Source organism: Merops nubicus, unplaced genomic scaffold, assembly GCF_000691845.1.
Source record: "Merops nubicus isolate BGI_N331 unplaced genomic scaffold, ASM69184v1 scaffold2954, whole genome shotgun sequence".
Taxonomy (NCBI): domain Eukaryota; kingdom Metazoa; phylum Chordata; class Aves; order Coraciiformes; family Meropidae; genus Merops; species Merops nubicus.
Window position 1 is genome coordinate 12,640 of NW_008602086.1, and position 24,462 is coordinate 37,101.

General features: G+C 44.6%; 1 protein-coding gene across 1 annotated transcript; it reads left to right on the forward strand.

Annotated features, from left to right (window-relative positions):
• Positions 1-2,390: 2,390 nt before the first annotated feature.
• On the forward strand, positions 2,391-23,830 carry KEL (Kell blood group, metallo-endopeptidase). Its single transcript, XM_008938204.1, has 20 exons — positions 2,391-2,468; positions 3,361-3,446; positions 3,816-3,945; positions 6,775-6,916; positions 8,422-8,625; positions 9,173-9,297; positions 10,221-10,367; positions 12,294-12,356; positions 13,295-13,483; positions 13,877-14,022; positions 14,898-15,021; positions 15,502-15,612; positions 16,815-16,913; positions 17,448-17,525; positions 17,957-18,060; positions 18,988-19,098; positions 20,954-21,021; positions 21,261-21,418; positions 22,256-22,351; positions 23,654-23,830. Exons 1-20 carry the CDS (start codon positions 2,391-2,393, stop codon positions 23,828-23,830), a joined length of 2,436 nt encoding a protein of 811 aa, XP_008936452.1.
• The last annotated feature ends 632 nt before the right edge of the window (positions 23,831-24,462 follow it).

Sequence of the window (24,462 nt, forward strand, 5' to 3'; positions counted from 1 at the left end):
TTGTTCTACTGATTTTTCAGAAACAGAACTGAATTTTAGAGAAAATAACACTTAAAATTAGACTGTAAGCAACTGTAAAGACAAAGCAGGCAGCCAGTATTTTGAAGAACTATGGAAATGGTTTTTTAGGCTGTATGTTGGAAGATGGTACATTGTGAAGAAGCAAGAACAGAGCTGGTACACAGTTCTGCCAGTTCTTTTGGGCTCAGACATTTCCTGTGCCTTAGTGTGCCTCCTCAGTAGCAGGCTGTGGGGCTGCTTATTCAGGGATTATGGTTTTATTCTTTCTTGCCCTCCTTCACTTTAAGTAAAAGTTTCAGAGGCTGGGACTTGCTTTCCTGACTGGAAAACAATGCCTCACGGGTGCTTTGGGATGGCTGCACAGCTAATGACTGAATGTGTAAAAAGATACACAACTACAAAAAATATTTTTCAATATAAATCTTTAACCTGATGCATAGAAAAAAAAAATTCAGGTTCTCACTACTACAGTAGCTGTAACAAACTGCAGAATCATTAACAATAGCCTGCAGTGATACTCTACTTAAGCCTATTTATTCCTGCAGATCTTGCCCAATGAAGCAAGAAAATGAGATGTTAGAGCAACATGGAAAAGAGCACAAGACATTAATAGAGGGGGCAGGATTATGTCCAGAGAAACTCCAGAAATAAAGGTGGGTGTTCTGTAGTTTCAGCTTCAGTGTCTTCTGCCATTCTTACGTTCAGTTCTTTCCCTTCTCCTGGCTTTCTTGCCTAATCTTCTCCACCCTCCCACTTGATTCTCAGACTTTCCTTCTTTCCTAGCTGGAACCCTTTTCTCTTCTGCCATCAAGGCTGCCCTTCCTGTCTGCTTCCTGGGTCACATACCTTGCATCCATTCGACCCTCTTGGCTTCCAGGTCTGAGTGCCTCTCCCTTTTGGAGGGGTGGATGAACCTTCAGCCTGAAGGACCCAGGCAGGTGGGGCTGTCCCACCACTTCTCTCATCCTTGCCCAGGTTCAGCCCAGTGTGCTGCACGCTGAGCTGCTCTGTGGGTACAGCCTTTGCTCTTCCCTTTCCTCCTGCCTCCGCTGAACCCAAGGTCTTCTGACGGAGGTGAGAGGTTAGACCTATCAGGGACTTCCCTGTCCTCTTTCCTGAGTGAAGGCACGGAACAAGTGGCCCAGAGGAGCTGGAAGAACAGGTTGCCAAGGAAAATTTTGGGTGCCCCATCACTGGAATTGTTCAAGGTCACATTGGACAGGGATTTAAGCAATCTGATTTAACTAAAGATGCACCTGACCATGGCAGGGTGGTTGGAGTAGCTGAGCTGTAAAAGGTCACATCCAACTCTAACCATTATGTGACTCTATGATTCTGTGACCCTGATTGACTGAAGGTAGATGAGAGAGCAAGTATTTGGCAGGAAAAAAAAAAAAGGTAGAGAAAAGTTCCCATCTACATCTGTGCCTAAGAGTCTTTGAGAGTGGTTTTGCCATAGAAGGGGTCTCTCTGTGTCACCCATGGCACAGTTAGAACACTGCCAGATCCCTGGCTGGCAGCTCCAATTCTGGGCTGCTTAAAATGAATGTATCTGTCATCAGTCACAACAGAAAACATGATGAGCTCAGATTGTCCTGTCCCCAGTCTCCTGAGCTTCTCCAGCGGAGCAAGAAGCCCTCGCAGTGCTACAGTGTTCTGATGTTGTGGTGTTTGGTTTGTTTGTTGGTTGGTTGGTTTTTTCAGTTGTGCTTTTGATGGTTACCAAAACTATTAGTAACCTTTGACAGACAGTCTTTCATATAGATGAGAATTTTTTTCATGTTGCTTTGATCCACGGATCACAGAGGTCACTGGTGGTACCATCAGTGACCAGCTGAGCGAGAAAAGCTTGAGTTAGACAAGATTATTTTTAAAACTAAATAAAGTCTCTGTGTAAGTGATGACCTTTCTACACAAGTTTTTAGATGGCCAGTGACATAAACATTGCTGCATCATGTTTTTCTATTGTTTGTTTTGTTTTTGTTTTCTTTTTCATTGAATTATATAAATCTGGCAATTTTTTGTGCAGTCTAAATGCAGTATAAATTACACGTTTTTAGAAAGTTAAAGCTGGAATATGAATCTGTTAAATAAAACTTCCCCCTACCAAATTGTTGCAAGGGAATTTACTGTTCACTCAGTGTAGAAGATCAAGGTCCCAATTCAATTTCACTCCAGGACAGATGTTACAAAAATAGTTTTCTGAAATCTGTCTAGATTTTTAACCATCTTGAGCGTATAAGGAATGCTTGCACCAACATCTGTCAAACACACATCAATGCACTTAATTCCATATTACTTTGAATCCTACATCTATTTAAATCTAAGAGGTATCTACAAGATAATTGCCATTAAACTTTTTTGAAGGCATGTCCAACACTATTCTTTTCAATGAGCTGATCAGTGTTACGTTTGGAAAAGCTAATGCCCTGTACAGGGAGAAGAAAGTCTGTCACAGAAAAAAGCCAGAGGTCCTCTCACTAATTTGTGGGCTCCAGAGAGCAGAGCTGTCATCTGCTCCTTCAAGATAAGAAGGGAATCAGTTGATAAGGATTACTTGTGGTGTCTCCCCCACGCACACTCCCCAGCCCCTCTTCCTGCTTCTGTAGTTAGAAGTTTATGGGGAAACTTTTTGTCTTTGCTTTCGGTAGTTGATAAAGGTGTCTTCAAAAAAACTTGTGTGCTAACAAAAAAACAACTGCATGTGAACAGCACCATATCCTTGTATACATGAATGCTTCAAGTGTTCAGCTCACAAGATCCCCAAAGATCTATGAGCTGTATGTTCAATAAGGACATTGGACTGCACACTGCCATCAAACAGTTCCCTTTGAGGTAAACCTTCTTCAATGCTTAACTGCACAGACAGGCATGACACTGTCCTGTAGCACTAACCTGCAGAAGGCTTCCATATCCAATGGGTAATGTGGAAAATGTAAGAGATATTTCCCTGGATTATTGCTGCGAGATGCAAATGTGCTCTGTCTTTACTCTGATAGATGCAAGAAACTGCTTTAAAAAGTATGTAAGGGCAGAGTCTGAATTAGCTCTCGCAGCTCCCAGCTGCCACTTGGGAAGGTCTCAGCTCTCAACATCCAGTACTTCGTTTTTGCTGTCTTGGGGAACTGATCCTAGTGCCCAGTCCTCAAAGCAGATAAACTTCCCTACCAAGGCTTTCCAATGTGCACCCTTAAGGAAGCCACGACACACGGACCAGCCACCACCTGAGAGGAAACCAACAGCTGTGAACAGAATCAGTAACAAATTAGTTCTTTTACACCTCTCAATGCAAAAGAAAAAAGTCATAAGTGAATTTGTGTTCACTCTTTGGACTTTTAGATGAGAGAGAGCAAAAAGAGTCAGTACATGGGCTTCCCCCTGTGGGAGGAGGAGCGCGGGATCCCTCACGAGCACTATCTTGCATGGTGAGAGGCCTCCAGGCCCCGGGCAGCAGGTTGGGACAGGCTGGTAGCAGGGAGAATATCAGGCCAAAACAGGCTTGTTGGGTGGGCAGGATAGTAAGGCTGCTGAGGAGAAAAGTAGCAGCAAATAGTCGAGAGGAGTCTGGGGAAGATAAAGAATCACATACTTCTTTTCCAAAAGATTTCAGTGCAGCTGCAGGAGACAGAAGGACACGCGGGGGCAGAGGGGAACGACCCACGGTTTCAGGAGAAGCAGAGGTGCTGGGGAGAGAAGGTGGGTGGAGAGCTGCACAAATGCACCCATTTCCCTCCCTCCGTTTTCTTCAGGGGCATTTTTCTCAGACTCTCTCCCCTCCTCTCTCCTGCCCGCAGCAGCCGGCCGGGCTGGAAGCAGAGGCTGGCCCTGAGCGCAGCGGCGGGAGCCGGCGGGGGAGCGGGGGACAGCTGTGCCCCCCGCGGGAGCAGAGCCAGCGTGGGGACCAGGATGAGGAGGACTCCAGAGGTATGGGAACGGGCTTGTCCTGCAGCCTGCAGAGGCACCTTGCTTGCACCCAGCTCTTTTTCTTCCCCTGTCACAGCTACACTGCTTGCTGCCCTCGGGAACTGGAGCAGTTGAGGTTTTGACAGTTTGTATCCAGAGAGAGCTTGTCCAGGGCTCAGAATTAATGATGTGGGACATAGTGTGGGGATTTAGGGATTCTTGTCCTTCCTCTTAGCCATCCTAATGGGCACTCTAAGGCTGTATTCAGATCCATTTGCAATACTGACCAATAAGTAGTACTACTACTACTAATCATCTGATTACTTGCATCTTTTATTGTATTCCCATATTTTAAACAAAATATTTTAAGTATTTATGCAGAAACATGCAGTTTTTTTCCCCCACAACTAGTTGTGGGTAAACATAGCATAATTTTCTGGATTTGAGAATGACATGGTAAGCCTGATTGCTTTCCATGTAGTGCAGTGCCCTTTTCCTGATGTGATCTATTATGTAAATAACTAGTAAAGTGTCGGTTGTGTTTTTACAGACAAATTGCTCTGAATTGAAATGTTAGCTTGTGGCTGCTGAAATGTACAAAAGATTCAAGGACAACAGACATACATAAAGTTTTCTATGTAACTAAATAATATAGATAAAAAAGTGTATGTATGTTGTGTTGAGGGCTTCCCGTGTTACAAGGGTTGTGGCTGCAATGCAAACGATCACTTTAGTTTGTAATTTTCTGGCAGAAGAATTTGCAGAAATGTTTGGTTTGTGTATCCATTCTCATATTTCTATGTGATAAAGATCATGCAACAATCATAATTTTAAATAGTTATTGGCCACGTTTATGATTCAAACTTCTAGTGTTCCAGAACAAAATTCATCAAACTTTGCTTAATTTCTCATGCTAGCAGGTACTATATTTTGAACACAGGCTAAAGTATTATTTCTCAAACAGCTTTTAATGTGCATAGTTTATGTGTTTAAGTGATTTGCTGACAAAAGATAAATTTAAGAAAATGTTGAAGTTTTTGTGAGTATTGGGGCATTAGTCTGGAAACACATAATCCCCATGACTAATGTGATACACAAAATTTGCATAACAGCCAAAGTCAGTAACTCATGAGTAATCTACTGTCTGAAAAATAATCCATCCAATTTGCCTGGTAGATAGTTATGAAAAAATTACTCAAATTCTCCCTGACTTTGATCTCTTCATTTTATTTTGATTTATTTTTACAAAAGTTAGATGATACTTCTTCTGCAACAGCACTAAACACCAGGAAAATGCAAGGGGAGGAAGAATTAGGCAGAGGAGCTTCAGCCTTCCTGCAGAAGTTAGGAGTGGGTCAGAAACAGAAAGAAGGAAATGGTGAAGGAAAATGCAATTCTTTGGCTGCACTCTTTACTTGCATCAGACAGTCCTTGCTTTAGTGACAACGCTGTCAAATTCTGGTAGCCTAGCTCATGCTCACAATTATTCATTTTATATTTGACAGTTAGATGTCATCAGCTTTTAGTGATTTTACAGGCATTTGATCTCACTTAGCTACAGTGAAGCCATTCAAATTTGAGCACTTGCACGTTCTAAAAAGTAAAGCATGAAAGAACTGAAACTGTATTGGAAATTGCATTCAGCTTCAACCTCATGCAAGTGCTAATCATTCTTCTCACTTACTCATAAGTGAACCCCACATGGAGAAGCTCTTGTCAGACATCAAAGGTTTCTCAAACTGTTAACATCACTCTTGATATAGAGCATGCTGGATGAGGCAAGTGAGCCTCAAAACCCACCACAATAAAGTGCTTCCGCTTCCTGCAGAGTATAGAATCATAGAAACATCATAGAATATTTTGGGTTTAAGGGATCTTTAAAATTCATCTCGTCTAACACCCCTGCACTGACCGTCAACATCTTTAACTAGATCAGGTTGCTCACAGCCCCATCCAGCCTGACCCTGGATGTTTCCAGGGAAAGGGCATCTACCACCTCTCGGGGCAAACTGTTCCACCACCCTCACTGTAAAAAATTTCTTCCTTGCATCTAGTCTAAATCTACCCTTTTTTTGTTTAAAACCATTAACCCTTGTCTTATCACAGCAGGCCCTGCTAAAAAGACTGTCCCCATCTTTCTTATAGGCCCCCTTTAAGTACCAAAAGTCTGCTTCAGGCCACTGCAGATCTCCCTGAAGCCTCTTCCTCTTCTGCCTGAACAGCCCCAACTCTCTCAGCCTAAGCAGCTTCATGTCTGTCTGGTGCTGGGGGCTGCAGAGCTGGGCACAGTCCTCCAGGTGAGCCTCACCTGAGCAGGCTGGAGGGGGAGGATCACCCATCACCTCCAGCGACCTGCTGGCCACACTTCTTTTGCTGCAGGCAGGGCACAGTTGGACTGCTCGCTGTGAGGGCACGTTGCTGGTGCATAGCCCGTGCCCTGAAGTCAGGTAAGCTGGCACAGGCTTTGGAGAGGCTTCTGTTAGGGACTGAACAAAATACACGTTTGGAAGATATACAATGGCAAGGTCTGTTTTTCTGTTTCTTTCTGTGTTTTCTGTTCTGTCAATGTTTTTGTACAGGAATTGTACATAGTGTATTAGGCAAGATGATCAACAGCAAACTCACCCCTTTCCTGAGCCTTTCCTTGGGTGAAGGGTATATGCTGTGAACTACTTAATTCTTGTAGGAATTTGCTTCATTTCTTGGAAATTTTGATCTATGTTTTCTGGCACTAGTACTGGGGGTGATTTTCTAGACTAGCTGGAAGATGAAGTATATGACCAGTGCTACCTTTACTATGAATGTTTTCTTTCTTAATTTTTTCTGTTTGTCTCACTTTTGTCTCTTCAGGCCTGTGACCATGAACAGAGAACAGGCACAAGTCAGCATCGATGCCTTCAAGGGAGGAGCCTCCTTCTGTGTGCACTTCTTCTCAGTACTCTCCTTGGCTTCACACTGCTTATCACCCACATGGTGATGCCTTGTGGCTTAGGTATAATATGGAATATCCTTTTCCTTGCTTCCTCACCCACCCCATTTGTAAGACCCCTTTTCCCTTATCTACCTCCATTGTGTATTAGGCATAGCATCTATGTTAAGAAGCAGACTTTCAGAATCTTAGAGAATAACATAAGAATAATTTTGTAAAAACAGATACACTGTATTTTCTTTTCCCTGGGTCATAGTGGGGAGAGATCCCCACGCCTGTCTTCCTCTGCCTGCTGTTTAAAATGCATGGGCCTGCTTCTGAGGGAGAGCATCATTGTATTATCTTGTGTCTCATGCTGTTGTCATACTCTGGAGTCACCTCCAGGAAACTGGAACCTGAGGTTTGGAGCTCCTCCTCTACCTTTCAATCTCTGACTTAATAAGTCTAGTCCTAGTTTTCTAGCACAGACCAGTGCAGTTCTAGTGTAGAAAGAAAAGTTATGATCTCTTGCAAATGGGGGAGCTGTGAGCATGGCCCAGAAATATTCATTTCCCTTTCCACTTTGCTAAACAAGGGTCTGCAGAATGGCCCATGTAAATGTTCATGCATTTAGAATGCTCAGCACTGAAGGTGCATTTTATTGGGTACAGACATACCTGCTCCAAAATAAACACTATTGACTCCTCACCTAGCACTTTTCTTTAGCACTTGTTAATGTGTTGAAGATGGTTCACTACAGAGTCCAAGGAAAAACTGTTGGTTTAGATCTTGTCTAGTTCCATTCTGCCTACATGTGTCACCTGTTAAAACCAGGGCATGGAAAGTCTTACTTTGATGTACAAGTGGCTTGTTTCAGTAAATAATTGATCTGATCTCATGTTGGTACAAGAGATCATGAGAACCAAAGTGACAACACATATTCAGTGATTTGCAGCAGTTTAGATAAAAGGAGTTTTAGATTAAAGCAAGATGTACTAGAAAGTGTTTGTTTTATTTTAACAAGTCATTGCTCAGAAATGTTTCCCATTCTTGAAAATCTCCCTCCACATTTTAAACTTACCTCCTTACTTTCTTCGTGCTATGTCCTTTTGCTTTGTGTGTTGACATCATCAGTTGCTTCTTGTTTATCATTTGGTGAAATTTGGCTGATTCAGAGAAAATTTGCTGAATAATCCAACATTGGAATAATCCAGTCTGTAACTGCCTAGATAGTATGAACAGAGGGCACCACCTCTGCACTGATTATCTGTCCTTTATTTGAAGAATGTCCCTTGTAAAGTGCAAAGGCAATCTTCCTTTATTCCACATTCAGAAAAACTTACAAGGAATTCAATACTCTGCGTGCAAAGGAGTTGGTACCAAACCCAGACCTTTCAGAGGAAATGTCCCACAGATAACCCCCATTTTTTTGGGTTGTGGGTTTTTTGTTGTTGTTGTTTTGGTTTGGGTTTTTGGGGGAGTGTTGTTGGGTTTTTGTTTGTTTGTGGGTTTTGTTTGTTTATTTGTTTGGAGTTGTTCTCCCTCCCTCCCCTCACTGCTCAGTTTTCTCCTATTTACCTCCTGCCCAGGATCCTGTGATGCCAAGCTGCCTCTCACACTGTTGGCCAGACTCCTGAGTTCTAGGAATGACACCGTAGACCCCTGTGAGGATTTCTACAAATATGCCTGTGGCAGCTGGGAAGGCAAACACTCAAACAGGACCACAGAAGAATCACTAAATGTGTTTGATGTGCTGTTGGAAGAAAACCTGCTGATCCTGAAAAGGCTTTTAGGTAGGGACAGCTGAGTGGTGTATTGCCCTCAGCATCTTCCTCAGTCAGAGCTGAGAATAGTAACAGCTGGGAGCACAGTCGTTCCTAACAGGGGCAGAGTCAGTCTCTTCCTTCTGTCGTTGCAGGTACAGGTTTATTGTGGAGCATGGTGTATTACCATAGCTGTAGTTTAAAGATTTTAGTTCCCCATGCCAAGTGTAACAGACAAAAGTCACACTTTGAAATTCTGACAACCCAAACCATTTTCCTGCTGTCTTGTGAGAGCAGACCCTCTTTTCCTGAGCCTGTCTGAGTGCACACTCTGGTTCCATGTGGGACTGAAGCTGAGATGCTCTCCAGCTGCCTGGGGTGCTGCTGGGCTCAGGGGAAGTCCTGGCACTAGGAGGCCTCTTGCTCGGTGTGACTGTGGGAAGTGTGGGAGTGTTTGTTAAATTGTTCTGAGTCAAGGTGCAGTGTCATGTTCTGTTACACACTTTCTCTGCTGTAATACTGCTCCAACTGTTTTTTAATCACTTTTGTAGTTTTTAATTATTTTTTTTTCCCTCAGAGGGCCCACAGTTTGGGGGAAGAGGCTCAGCTAAGGAGAAGGCTGTCCGGTTCTATCGCTCCTGCATGGACACCCAACAGATAGAATCCCAAGGTGCTCAACCACTGAAGGATGTCCTAAATCAGGTGAATGTTTGTGCTATTTTTCTCCCTCCAGAAGATAATTACTGAAGGGAAAAGGAAAGTGTGAAGTTAGGGTCATATGGTCACATGTGATGGAATTTTGCTAGCATCTGGCTATGAAATAAGCTAAAGATTCACAGCACAATTTCTAAGTGCTACATCTTCTAGCTTTAAATGCTGTTTCAAGATTTTATTTTCTGACATCAGGTACCTGAATCATGACCTTACATATTACTTTGGGACCATACAACAACCAAGACTGTAAGGAGAGTTCACTTTTAATCTCAGAAGCTCAGTTCAGTGGGATCCAGGTTACAGATCAGGGAACATCTTGCAAACAGGTGGAATTTTTGTGCCTAAGATGTGATGGCCATCCACTACTGCAGGCTTCAGGAGAGCTTCTTTAAAGAAGAAAATTCTTTCTATTCTGAGAGACTCTTCTCTAGTGCCATGGAGGGTTGTCCATCTTCCTGCCAGCTAAGGCCACTTATGCCCTGTCTCCAAGGATGATGCAGAACCTTCCAGCAGAAGGAACAGTCACTGTAGGCCCACCTGTGAATCAGCTTGTCAGGGAGGTGGGACCTGTAATCCCTGATTCCTGGTTGTCTTTTTGGATGCCTTTAGAAAAATGAGCTCTCTTTCCTCTCTCCTTCTTCTGCTTTTTTCCTGTATATCTTGTTCTGTTGATAGTTATAATTCTTTTTCCTTTTGTCCTTTTGCAGTTTATTGCTTTGCTTAAGTGAAAGTGACAGGTCATTTTAAAGCAAACCATGTATGTAGAAATCTTCATTTCCCCTGTTGCCGTTTGCTTTGTTGTTTCTCAGTTGTCATATGAATGATCTTACAGGAATAAAAAATGATTGTGTAAAGATGATCAGACAGGTACTTTGCTCACCTGCTGTCACGCCGGCTGTCTCCCTCTCTAGGTTGGTGGATGGAATATCACAGGTGTGGGGAAAGAAAAAGATTTCAATGAAACTCTTCGGACTCTCATGGGCAAATACAGCACCTTTCCCTTTTTCAGAGTCTCTGTGGGACCTAGTCCTTTTGACCTCAAGACCAATATTATTCAGGTGAGTGGATTAAAAGAAAATTACCATGGAGCACTAGGAATAAAAGAGTCAGTTACGCAGCCCGTGAAACCCAGGCTGGCTCAAATGAGGCCTATGTTCTTCTTTGAAGAAAGTTTTCCAAAATTTCAGTAAACTTCTTGATTTTCACAGAATCACAGAATGTTAAGAGTTGGAAGGGACCTCAAAAGATCATCTAGTCCAGCCCCCTGCCAGAGCAGGAGCACCTAAAGCAGGTCACATAGGGACACGTCCAGGCGGGTTTTAAATGTCTCTGGAGAAGGAGACTCCACAGCCCTCCTGGGCAGCCTGCTCCAGAGCTCTGTCACCCACACAGTGAAAAAGTTTTTCCCTTATATTTCTGCAGAACCTCTTATGTGCCAGCTTGCACCCACTGCCCCTTGTCCTGTTGTTGAACATCACAGAGAAGAGCCTGGCTCAAACTTCCTAACATACATATTTATAAACATAAATGAGGTCACCCTTCAGTCTCCCCTTCTCCAAGCTAAAGAGACCCAGCTCCCTCAGCCTCTCATCATAAGGGAGATGCTCCACCCCCTTCATCATCTTTGTGGCCCTGTGCTGGACTCTTTCCTTGTCCTTTTTGAACTGAGGGGCCCAGAACTGAACACAGTATTCCAGATGCCTTCTCACCAGGGCAGAGCAGAGAGGGAGGAGAACCTCTCTCCACCTCCTAGCCATACCCTTCTAACACACCCCAGGATGCCATTGGCCTTGGCCACGAGGGCACACTGCTGGCTCATGGTCTCCCTGCTGTCCACCAGGACCCCCAGGCCCTGTGCTACTCTCCAGCAGGTCAGTCCCCAGCCCATACTGGTCCATGAGGTTATTCTTTCCCAGGTACAAGACTCTACACCTGCCCTTGTTGTATTTCATTAGGTTACATTAGAGTAGACTGTGTTACATGACAGCACTTAGTTCTGGGAAATGAGCAGATGAGGAGGAGTACTTTGCTGCCTTTCCCTCCTCTCCTCTGCCTGAGGGAGTAGGTTGGGTCCCGTGGGAGGGTCTGGGTCTGTGTGCAGGGTGTGCCCAATGCAGAAATGGACTCAGTGCAGAGCCTGGTACACACAGGGCACTGTGAATTGGGCAGCTGGCTGCTGTGGGTTAAACCTGGTAGGCAGCTGAGCACCACACAGCTACTCCTTCACTCACATACCTAGTGGGATGGTGGAGAAAATCAGAAAAGTAAAAGTGTGGAAACTCATGGGCTGAGAAAAAGACGTAATTTGTTTTTTTTTTTTAAAAAAAAAAGGGAAAAGAAAGATACAGAAAGAAAAGAAGTGATTCAATGTCCCCCCAGGTGCTGACCACCACCAAACCACTGCCCAGCCAGATCTCAAACAGTGGAACTGGCCAAGCTCCTTCACCCCCTCGTCTGCTGTGGAGTGTGATGTCACATAGTGTGGAGTTTCCCTGTGCTCAGCTGGGGTCACCTGTCCTGGCCGTGTCCCTCCCAGCCCTCTGTGCACCCCCAGCCTGCCTGCTGGCAGGGTGCTGTGAGAAGCAGGGAAGCCTTTGATTTAAGCACAGCTCAACTGTAACTAAAAAACATCCTTGTGTTTTCAACATTTTTTTGCATCACAAATCCAAAACGTAGCCCCATACAAGCTACTATGGAGAAATTTAACTCTATCCCAGCCAAACCAGTGCCCTGTGTAAAAACACTTAATGATGTAGTTTACATTTGAGTATCTGTTACCACAGACTTGTAAAGAGCTTGTAACCAAGCTGCAGAATGTGATAGCTCTGCAAAAATTACTTAGTGAACATTTTCCAAAAGTAAAAGCAATTTATTAACATTTCAAACTCTGTGACACAGAAATTAGCAAAGCCCCTGAGCATACCCTCCCTTTTCCAGTGTTTCTGGAAACAGCAAGATGTTTTTCCTTTACTCCTTTTTTGCAGATTGACCATCCTGAGTTTGAGATGCCACCTAAGAGTAAATTCAAAGGGAAAAATTATCCTGAGGTAACATAACAGAGGCTGAAGAAAGCTAAAAATAGCTCTTTGGTGTAGGGATCTCCTTGAACTGCCTCCTGGTACAGTGGTCTGTTTCCATGGATTACGGTCAGTGACCCCTAAAAATGTCTCCAGAAGGAATTCTTTACAAACCTCTCTAGTTTCCAAAAGAATAGTTTGTAAAATGTAACCCATTTTAAATGCCAAGTCTAAATCTTCTAGTGTAGAAACAGAATGTTATAGTTTCAATTTCTGTTTGCTAAGTAACATGAACCTGGGCTTCCCTTTGGGTTTCACCATGAATGAATGTTTCTTAAAAAATGGTTTTGTCCAAAGTGAGGCTTTATAACTGTGTATAAATCTGTGTATTGGGAGAGTGGTAGCTATTGAAAATATTTTAACCTAAGCTGGGAAACAAGCTCTTTGTCTGGGGAGTTACTGCAATGAAGTTAACCATCACAGCACTGTCATTTTTCTGAACTTTATAAAAATTGAGTTGATTTCAGTTTCTCAGTCTGACTCTTTCAGAAGAGTCCTCAAAAAACCAAGTCCATCTACCCATCACAAGTGTTCCTACCATACCTCATGAACCTGGCAAGGTTCTCTCCATCAAAAATACTGCCTCATTATATCACTACGTCTCTCTCCTTTGGCTCCAGAGATGGAAGGCTTACATCTCTAAAACGATTCCAGTATTTAATGTAATTGTTAGCTGGGACAAAAATAACCCTTTGGGAATCCAGTGTTCTTCACTGAGAAAGGAGCTGTGTTTGGCAAAGTGTATGCCCCATGAAGAATTACTTAATGATGTTGCAGTGAAGATGACAGTTTTAGGGACAGGGCTGGAGTCTTTTGAAAGATTGAAGCTTATATGGTCAGGATGGATGCATGGATGGATGGATGGAGTGATTAATTTTCTCCCACTGGTCATATGCTCTGTATTGCAGGTTGTCCGTGTCTATTTATCATATTTGAAGAAACTGGGGAGCCTGCTTGGAGGGCCAGAGGATGGTGCCTCTGATTCCTTTTCCCTTACCTTGTCCTTCATCTCCAACCTCCAGCAAGCTGTCACCCCACTGCAGGAAAGGCAGCAGAGGGGGATGCTGTTCTTTCACACTACCATCAGGGAGCTACAGGTATCTGTGCCTTAGAACTTGAGCAACACAACTACATGTGACATTCACGTTCTGAAGATCCAGATCAAATGAGATATGGGACACTGTTTAGATGCCATTCCCTTACAACTTACACTTGGGATCTGTTGAACTTTAAATAATCTATTAATTTACCATCTTTTCTTGGCAGCATTTGGATTTTGGGCATCCCTCTCCCCTCCCCAGTGCTAATTTTTTTTTTTTTTAAAGTGATTTCTCTTTTTCTGCTATAGTCAATACCCACATCATGCAGACAGCTTAACTTGTTGAAAGTACCTCTGAACAGTATTAGAGGCACTATCCCACTTTCCCTGTTATTTCTAGTCAGCCCATTTAGATGCCTGGTTCAGCTTGTAAGCTCTGTTCTGCTCCTAGGAGAAGGCCCCTGCCATTGACTGGTTGTCATGCCTCCAGGCTGTCTTCCATCCTGTGCCCATGAACCTCTCCCAGGCAGTGGCAGTGCATGACATGGATTATCTACAACGCATGTCACAGCTCATCAGCCAGTGGCAGAAGGAAAGGTAGGAGTCAATGTCTACAGCTGTGGTTGTTCATGCCTCAGGAAATATTAACTCAGATAACATAAAGAGGTCTGTGTTGGAGGCTGCTGTGGCTCTGTATTGACAGGTTTAACAAGTGCTAAGGCTCAGCATATGTTCCCAACAGGCTTGCAGAGGCACACATCATGTACCTACACGCATGTAAATATAGATCTATGTATCAGACAGGTCAGCAGGGACAGAACACAATGCCTCTGCTGGCACCCACCCACCTGCAGCACTCCTGCACGTGTGTACAGCTCAGACAGCCTGATCCTATTGCTCCTCTCCAGCAGAGCAGGATTGGTCTGTGCTCTATGTATGTGTACACACAATATGGATCACTCCAACAGCTGATCCTAGATATTCAGTTTGTCCAGAAGCTGGTCCCAGATTCTCTGGTGTCCACAGCTGCTGGTGCTTGGCTGTGTGAACCCCTGAGTACTGGGGTCCTACTCTGGTTGCTGGTACTCTGGTCTCTCTCTGTTAACAAACACACAAGTACAAGCAGATCTCTCCGGTAGCTGGTGTAACCCACTGGTCTCTTCAGTCCCCTCAAAATATTCTGGAGTAAGTTCCACCCAGTCCTAAAAACACTACCCATAAAGAACCCTGTGCCCCAGGACACGGTTTCACCCCGAGTCTTCATGGTGTTCTGAGGAGTTTCTTTGTTGAATCAGGTCACATCAGCTTCCCTTGACAGCCCCGGGTGCAGCCCATTCAGAGCCCTTTGTTCTCATTGTTCAGATTTCTGGGGTGCCTCTGCCTCAGATTGCTCCTCTGACACTTGGCACACCTCTGACCTTACACTGACCAGCCTTCAGTCTGCAGACTTCTTAAATGTCCTTTTCCTCCAGGGTCCTTCACATCTATATGATTGTTTGTCTGGTTGGGAATCTTTCCCCAGCCCTTGACAGTCGATTCCAAGATGCACGCCTGGAGCTATCTAAGATCCTTTATGGGAAAATGGGATCTGGAATGGTGAGTTAGCCTTTAACCATCTTCAGCCTCCTCAGCAGCTGAGCACTCCAGGACATGCCTTCTGCATGTTCTCTTGGTGCCCTATCTGGATGGAGTTTCCTAGATTTCGGGAGGAAAGCTGCTCTCCCTAGGCCATTAAAGGCTTCCTTTTTCTTGAGGAAATGTGAGAGCAGAGCTGCCACAGGAGGCTTCACAGGGCTGAGTGCACTGCAGCCCGGGGCAGGGCTCAGCATGTGGGTGCTCACCTGTGTTTGTCTCAGCTAGCGTGTGAATATTCATCGTGTGTGAATGGAAGTGGGGGAGGGCATCTCTTTTACCTGATCAAAGTTTTCTGAGGTAGCTGCACTGGAACTACATTTCTCACCATCCACTGGTGCCATTTTTGGGTTGCAGTGTATATGCCACTGACTGCACGTTTACACATGTCTCCCTATCTTTTTGTCCTCATTCTCATGTCTCTGTTTCTCTCTGTTCTTACAGATCCCAGCTGAGCACTGGAGGAAGTGCTTGACTGATACCAGCACTTTCTTTGAGCCAGTTCTAGGGCAGATGATTGTGCAAGAAATTTTCCCTCCGCAGTCCAAGAAACTTGTAGGTATTCACCCCCTCAGCCCCCAGGCAGAGTTCAGCTTCAGCTCTTTATTTTTTTTTGACATGCCATTTTAAGACCACATCAAGGCAGCAAAATCATGTGTAGGTTTTATACCTTTTCACATATTCCTCTTGTACTTATGTACTTTTCCTCCTTTTTTGGGAAGGGAAGATGTCAGAAGACAACATTGCTGTCACTGCTAGAACAGTTAATACAAAAATACCAGTTATTATCTTGATCTCAACTGTTAGCAAAGTCATGTGTGCAGCACCAATACCTATGACAGCCCTGCAAATGTCATAGTGTAAATCTCAGTGTGCGTCCTGGAATTAGCAGTATTCATCACCAATCTGACATCTTTAAATAAGATTTTTAAATGCAAAGCCATTAAGCCATCAAGCCATCATATGACCAGTTGTACAGAAACAAATCAGTGCCCAAACATTCTGAGTGATCCACAGTAAAAGGAACCTCTTCCTGCAGTATGGAAAAGATTTCTTTTTTTTCTTTGATGAGCAGAGTTCCTTTTTTCTTTTGAGGGAAGTTAGTGTTGGCACCAGGTTTTAGTTTGCAGTGAATGAAGTGACAAAAGTAAATAACCCCAAGAAAAGTGAACAGGAAAACTGAGACACTATAGTGAAGCACAAAGCTGAATGAATAGAACGTATTTTTGTGAAGAAGTGACTTAGACTGCCTTAACTTTGGAAACAGAGACACCAGAATGACATATTTGTGGATACTGAATTTTCATTTCACTCAAGAAGTGGGGCAATAATTTGGTCCATTTCTATCCCAACAGGGACTGAATGAAATGTTTTCTTTCTTAGTTACCATGAGAAGCAAGATGAGAAGGTGTGTGGGAGAGCATGGTGAGCCTGTGAGAGAGTGGCTCCTGTGAGGAGCCACTGAATGCCAAATAAGTGAAGCCTGAGTGTTTGTAGAAAGGGAAGCCTCCTCTTCCATCTGGAGTGTCTCCCCCCAGCCAGGGCAGCCTCGGTTCCGTGGTTGTTCCGCCTGTTGTCGGGTGTGCGGGGTCATTGTCGGGAGCGTTGGGGGTTGCCTGGGAGCTGAGTGACTGACTCGTACCCCGGCGCCTGTTCACGGGCTGTCTTTTCTGTAGGCAGTACAGCCCAGGTGGTGGCTTGTCTCCCTGCTGGGCGCAGTGGCTGGCCAGGCACCCTGCCCTCTTTCCTCCTTGCAGGCCGAGCGGATGTTCTCTGAGATCCAGGACACCCTCTGTGAGCGGCTGGCTCGGCTGGAGTGGATGGACCAGCAGACTCAACAGCAGGCTAAAGCCTTGGTGCGTGCAGCAGGCAGCAGGCACTGAGGCCTCCCCTCCTCTGGAGAAGGAGCAGGAGGGGAAGCACTTTCACATAGTCTCACCTCTTCCTGCAGGCACACCACCTTAGATAGATGTCTTCAACACACTGAAAATTGTAGCTGGTTTTGTAAGTGGTACGATGCCACACGTGGGATTGTGCTTTCACATGCAGGCATAGAAAGGCTCAGTGTTTGTTCCTGGCTACTCTGAGTTGATTGTATTGAGATACAGTTGGAATTCAATTCTATACACCTAGAGAGGTTAAAAACTATAAAGTTGAATGCCAGAGAGCAATGCTACAAAGAAAAAGGAGAGCAGAATAGTATTGTGCCTCAGGTCATTGTGTTAAGAAAACAGAATGGCAAGAAGAGGTGTCTGGTTGGAGCAGAGTAGCTGTAATTTTCAAGGGCTGATTCACAGATTATACTTAGGTTGTTTAGGAATGGAGTTTAAAAAGGACTTCTAAAAAGCCTCTTATTGGTCATTGTCCTGTTTGTTTGATTCTTATTTTAGGTTTCCAAACTCCACGTAGAGATTGGCTATCCAGCTCACATACTCCAGCCTGCCAAAGTGAACCTGGAATACCAGAAGGTGAGCTATATAATGTAACCATGCCTGCCTCAGTATTGGCAGGTCACCTGTGGCAACTGCTGTCTTAACTGCTACTGAAAGAGGCTATGCCTTCCAGAGCAATGCATATTTCCTACTGCTCATCTCCTGAGGACACAGAGGTCCAGCAGGCATCATCTACTGCTTCTGTGTTGTTGCCTGTGCTGTCTCCTGTTTAGAGTGGCTAAGCTGTGACCTGCTCACGTTTTCTGTTTGGCCTGCAAATAACATTCCTGTCGTATCTTAAACTGAAGGCCTTTAGAACTAGGAGAGAAAAAAACCCACAAGTATTCCATTGGTTTGTCTTTTGATGCACCCTGTTTTGACCTGTGGGACTGTCCTCTTTCTCATACTGTCAGATTCATTCCTTGCTTGTGCCCTGTGACAGTCACATTACCTGTCTCTTCCCCCAGCTGGAGATAAATGAAGGCACGTTTCTCCTCAATGTGGTGGCTTGCTTGAAAGTACTGAGGGAAAATTCCTACTTGAAACTCCTTCAGCATCACTCACAGGAGATGTAAGTGTCAGATACTGATCTGAAAAATATAACAGAATCATACCCCCAATGGTTAACTGAGGTTGGAAGGGACCTGTGGAGATCACCTAGTCCCACTTTCTTGCTCAAAGCAGCATCAGCTAGAGCAGGTCACTCAGGTCTGTGTTGAATTGGATGTCTGTATCTCTCTTTTACTGGGGAAAAATGGGAGGAGGGGACAGGCAAGGGCGAGGAGGCAGAACTGGACAGCAGTCCTTCCAGGTGTGGTTTCAGCAGTCCCTGCTATGTCCCTGAGCAGGGCATCATCACCTCTCTCGATCTGCCAGCAACACTTCTCCTAGTGCAAGGCAAGATGCTGTTGTCCTCCTTTGCTGCAAGGCTGCACCACTGCATCCTGCTTGACAAAGCCTCAAATCTGTCAGTCTGGCTTGTATTCAGCCCATGCTATGAAAAAAACCCATCAGTGTGGAGGGAGCCCCAGACCCCTGAAAGAAGAAACTTTTTTGCCCATCAACCCTTGAATGAGAGGGATAGCTGCTTCTGCTGGGCTCACAGCCAAGCACTGTGGTGGGGGAATGCTGGGAGGGTCACCCCAAGGGCAGGACATAGGGTGCTTCAGAAGGCAGGCAGCATTGACAGGCAGGCTTGGGACCCTACACTGCCTGAGAAGTATTCTGTGCAGGATTTCCCAGGAGGTTACTAATCCTGATGGACTTGGCAGGGAAGATGTGAAGGTGAATCCCTTAATGTGTGTACAGCTAAGCTACCTACTAGCTCTGACCGTTTGTAAACGAGGTTTATTTCAACCACCTTGAACTCTGGACAATGGGAATGTCATTGTTTCCTGCTGCTGTAGGAACAGTTGTGCTGAGCAGACCATTTTGCAGGCCCAGTGGAGGTGTGAGACAACAAGTTAATACATTCTCTCCTTTCTCCTTCTGCCTCTAGCTGGCATGTGTCCCCCTGGAGTGTGCATTCATACTACTCAATAAGGCAGCACGTGGTGGTCTTTCCTGCTGGAATGTTCCGCAGCCCCTTTTTCCACGTGGAGTTTCCCAGGTATGGAGGGGGGAAGTGGAAGCTCCCACCCGAAAGTGGAAGCTGAGTGTAGACCCTTGGCTTCACCATACTTCCAGAAAAATTCTAAGTGGTTCTGTCTTTAACTGCTTTCATACTGCATCCCAGAAAGACACAGTAAAGTGGGGAAAAACAGCTTTTTCTAAAGCCAGGTGGATACTGCTCAGGAATCCTGAAAGCTTGTGATCATGGGCTCTAATGGAGCAAAATCAGCATCTAGGTGAAACTAAGCTAAGCCAAGTACATTACTTCAGCACAAAGAGGCACAAGTCTCATGTAGGTTAACTGCAAAGAAGACATTTCACCCTTGCCTCTCATTTTCTAGATTCCAAGAATTCCTGAAATCTAACCCAGCAAAATCAGAAGCCTCACAACTTCTTGTCAGAAGTATTTTTCAAATGGATCAAACACAGTTCTTCCCCTTTAAAATGAAATCTTCTCTAACAAACAAGCACATTTTAAATTCTGAGTCTTCCCCTGCAACAATGACACTTCTGTAGACCTTGTACTTGGGTTCTTTTATCATATAGAACAGATTTGTTAACAGGACAACTCAGAAGTAGAATAGAAAAAGCCCCACCTTTTTTTCTGGTGGTATGGGCTGTCACCATATTTGTCCTGTCTAAAAAAGTGTTTACAGCTCCTTATTCCTTTTGTTTTCAGGGCTAGTAAAATATATTTCTCTCACTCTCGTTCCAGTTGAGTAGACTCAGAAATCAAACTTGATGGCTTTTGGAGAGTTGGTACTAGAGCATTTTCCCAGAGGATGCTCCAAAGTTTATATGTTACTGATCCAAGCCAATTCAGATGACTGTGAGGGTAACAAGTCATCAGCAAAACAGTGCAATTATTGTAGAATGACAGAATCACAGAATGATCTGGGTTGGAAGGGACCTTTAAAGATATCTAGTCCAAGTGCCCTGCCATGGGTAGGGACATCATTCACTAGATCAGGTTGCTCAAAGCCCCATCTCACCTGACTGTGACCACTTCCAACAATGAGGCATCCAGAACTTCTCTGGGCAACAATTATAAGTTGTCAGCTACAGAGCTTCTGAAAGAGCACTTCTAAGAGAAGATGAGTTCTGTTCTTGCTGCTTCCTACTGAATTTCCAGTGATGTAATAATGATCTACTGCAATCATTTCATACTTCAACAGCATTAAGCAGTGCTTGTAAAGAAAAAAACGAGCCCATAGTTGCATATTACAGAAATGCATTTTAAGTGTAGTCTTACTTGCATAGAATCACATAAATTCTGACTGAAGGGAACTGCTGGAGGTCTCTGATACAACCCCTTGCCTGTGGCGAGACCACCAATGCAAGACCAGAGTAACTGCAGTCAGGCCTTCATGATGTTAATTTGCCTTGCCAGCTTTGTGTATAATTTTTCCCTAGACAATTGTTGCAGTATTGCTTCCCAACCATCCTGCCTTTGTGTGATTACCACTCAAGTTCACTGTTTGTGCAGCAGTTCAGCTGGGAGTGAGCAAATAAGGACATATTGCCAGCATGGCAAGAATGCATGTCATGAGTTAATCAAGGTAGAGCCTCATTCACAGACTCTTCATTATTATGGTGGCTTACTAGCTACTGCTACTTTAATGCAAGCCCCTAGTACACTTTTAAGCATTGGTAGATGCTTAAAATTTGCACTTGCATTTGCATTTTCACAGAGCATACACCACATCTGAGAGGCAGAAAGTGGAAAGTGCTTCTGTGTGCTCTTGGAGTAGAATGCTCCTGTGCAGCTCACAGTTGTGCTCAGTGACTATAAAGAATGCTTATCTGCCCTCTTTTTTCTTTTCAAAAGCAATCTTTTCATGTTCATTTTTCAGTGCTGTGAACTTTGGAGCCATTGGGGTCTTCATGGCACATGAACTTCTGCATGCATTCTATGATTATGGTGAGTACTGGCTGTGGTGCCTTTTTTTACTCTTCTAGGTCCCCACTGGTGTTTTCCCTCGGGGGAACTTAAATCATGGTCCCTCCATCAATGCACAGATACATTATGAAGGTAGATGAAGCTAAGGAAACCCATTCCAGCCTGTGCTGACTCCTAGGAAGACTCGGTGATGACTGTAAGGAGTAGAGGTGAATGCCAGAAGTACCTTTACTTCCTAGGTTACCTTTTTTTCCCCACAGTGCTGCCTGGGGGCTGTCCCACATGCAACAGAAGTGCACTGGAGGAGTCTATAGGCTGCTTGGTCCAGCAGTATGAGAGCTCTGGCTCTAAGGCCAACGGCACTTGGGCGCTGCTGGAGACCATGGCTGACAGCGACGGGCTCGCCCTGGCCCACCAGGTACTGTGGCCTGCACACTCCTCTGACCCCCCAGGCCCCCCACACGACCACCCTGCCACAGGATCACCCTGCTGCAGCCCTCTCCACTGCCTCAGCCCCAGGTCCCCTGCAGGCCAGGACCTGCAGCACTGTCCTGTTACCTCTGCTCCTCCAGACACAGGTTCTTCCCAAAGCCTTGCTCACAGTCTCACAGCTCCCACCTGAGATCACTCCTCTCCCTCGCCAGCTCTAAGCTGGGCCTTGCTTTACTTCCCCATTTATCTCATGCACACAAAAGCACATTATTTATATGTTTATGTTATACCTGAGGAACGAAGTTGAGGCATGAACCAGAATTTTGTGGGATGGTAAAATGACACCATAATAATGTTTTCAGCAAGAGTTTAGTCTGGAGAGAATTTATTTATTTCCTCATGCAGTAATTTAGCAGTTTAATTAATTACTGAGTGTAGGGTGCTCTGAGATCTCTAGGTCTCAGATGGCCCTTGTTACATTCTTTCACAAAGAATGCTGGGAGGTAGAAATTCCTTTAATTTTTATTCAGATATTTCTGACTTTCATTGAAAGCAATTTTCATTCTTTCATAGTGCAGTCACCACATCTTCCCTTATGAAGATACGTAGTGTCTGAAATTGGATGCAAAGGAGCTATGTTGTTATTCTCCCATTTTAGGATGATTAGGGGCATGGCCAGCAGCAGGGAACTTCAGAGTGAGGAGAGAGAGATACAAAATTGCTAATTTAATAAATAAATGTTAGATTGATATATTTAACCAGCAGAAGAAATGGTTTTGGGACACTATCTGAATGAAGATTTATTTATTTTCTCTCTCCACAGGCCTATAAGAATTGGCTGAAAAAGCACAAAGAAGAGAAGGATTTACCTAAGATTGGACTGTCACATGACCAGCTTTTCTACTTCAGTTTTGCTCATGTAATGAATTGTAGGCTAGTTGTATGTCTCTCACTCTCCATTGTCTTCCACATTATTACAGTTTATCTTTCTTAATACTCAATCACTTTCCCCCATCTTCACAGCACTGGGAATGACTGGTGTTTCTGGGAGATCCAGAATCCTGCTTAGGAAGCTAAAATTCAGATATAGAGCTCTTAACCTTTTATGGATCTCAAAGCTAACAAAAGGCCTGTCTGCAAATGTATCTTCTACAAAGCCCCAAAATCTACCAAAATTAAGTTGTAGCAGACAAGTTCTGTCAAGAAACAGACAGTTCTTGTCATCTTCTGAGTACTTTTTTGCTGTTGTGAGCAATCTCACACATGCAAAGTGGAATTTTACTGGAAGAGGCATGTTTCTCCACGCTGTCCTTTATCTGCCTGTCTGTCATGGTGAAAACCTAGATGTCATGTTATTCTGAGTGGCTTTTAGTAAACAGAAGTTCAGAATGTTAGAGGTAAAGAAGTAGAAGTACATGCACAGACAGTTTGAGATTTCTGTGGCAACCAGGTTTAAGAATTTGTGCAAAGTTGTCCAATTGTGCACACAGAGTTGTGCAGGTTTCAGACCCTTCTGACTGATCACTGGATTTCTGTGCTCTGGGAAAGTCACCCCCTCAGAAGGCTCTGGAACTGTGCAAGGGGAATGGTTCTGTGTGTGTATTGATGTTAAGTCAGGGCAGTGTGTAGAAAAGCAGTTCTGAAATCAGATTGTTTGGTCTTGGTGACAAGCTTTGCATTTCAGAGGCTGCCTGGCAGCTGCTGCATTATTTGTCAATGAATAAAGCCTGAATTCACAAGAGTGAATACCTGGGTTGCCAGTTTGATACCAGAAAACTCACATAACCTTCCCCCAGTCTCTCAGGTAGTGATGGGATGTTGTGTCAATGCTCCCCTTTCTTGATGAGGCCTCATTGCTTTTGTTTGAGAAGCTGAATCTAGACACTGAGACTAGATCTGCACCATTACTTTAGATGGAGTCCAAGGATCCAGGAGCCTAAACTCCAAGGTGGTCTAAATTCCTTGTGTTTTGGACTATGCAGTATAGAAAAAGAGCAAATGTCCTGTCAGATAAGGAAATTAGGGCAGAGAAGTTTAAGGAAAGGGAAAACTGTGAAAACCTGTGTTGGCAAAGGGAAAGATGTGAACATTGTTGGCACTTGTGTGTTTCCTTGTTTGCTCCATCCGCCTCAGTCATGTGTGCAGGGGTGTGAGGAGCCTGAAGCCTTGTTCACATGAGCACTTCCAGCCAAACTGACTTCTCTGTTCTGCTTTTTTTCAGGCAATGTGTGGACACCAGGATCCTGAGAAACTACAGTCTTCACTGGCCACAGATCCACACAGTCCCTTGCCACTTCGTGTCTGTGGGTCTGTCAGCAACAGCCAGGACTTTGCCAAGCACTTCCATTGTTCCAGTGGATCCCCAATGAACCCAGACAACAAATGTCACATCTGGTAGTATGTGTGGAAAAGGAGAGAGAGAGATGACCCCAGGGAGAGGAAGGCCTGACCCATGGAACTATGAGCATCTTCTCAAGGCCCCGAGGCTGATGTGATGCTCTTACTCACTCTTCTGCCTTCCTTTTCTCATTGTCCTTTCCTTAGCAGTTGGTGGTAGCAAAAGTCTTGTACTGAGCTCCTAGGGGAAGTGGATCTGCTCCTGCCCCTCTCAGCACTCTGTCCAGATGAGAAAACCCTGGAGTTTCACAGGTCCCAGGGTAGCAAGGTGACTGGCTGGTCTCTAGTGGGCAGCAAGTTCTGAGGTGCTGTAACCAGGAGGACTGTTATGTTATATTAGTTCCTCTGCTCAGTGCAATTCCCTGTACTCCAGCCCCACAGTCATCCTGAATGGACAGGGCAGTAAGCTGGAGCTCTAAGACTTTATTCCTAGGGGGATGGTGAGTCACAGAAACCACACGTGCAAGTGATGGGAGAGGGAAGAATCCCTTCCCCCTGCCAGTGAGTGGAGACAGGAACTACCCCACACGGCAGCCCCACCGCCAGGCTGCCACGTGAGCCACTGAATAAGGAAAGCTACTGAAGCCTTCCCTGTTCTGCCTCTGTTCCACCAGTGAAACTCCTGGGAAATGA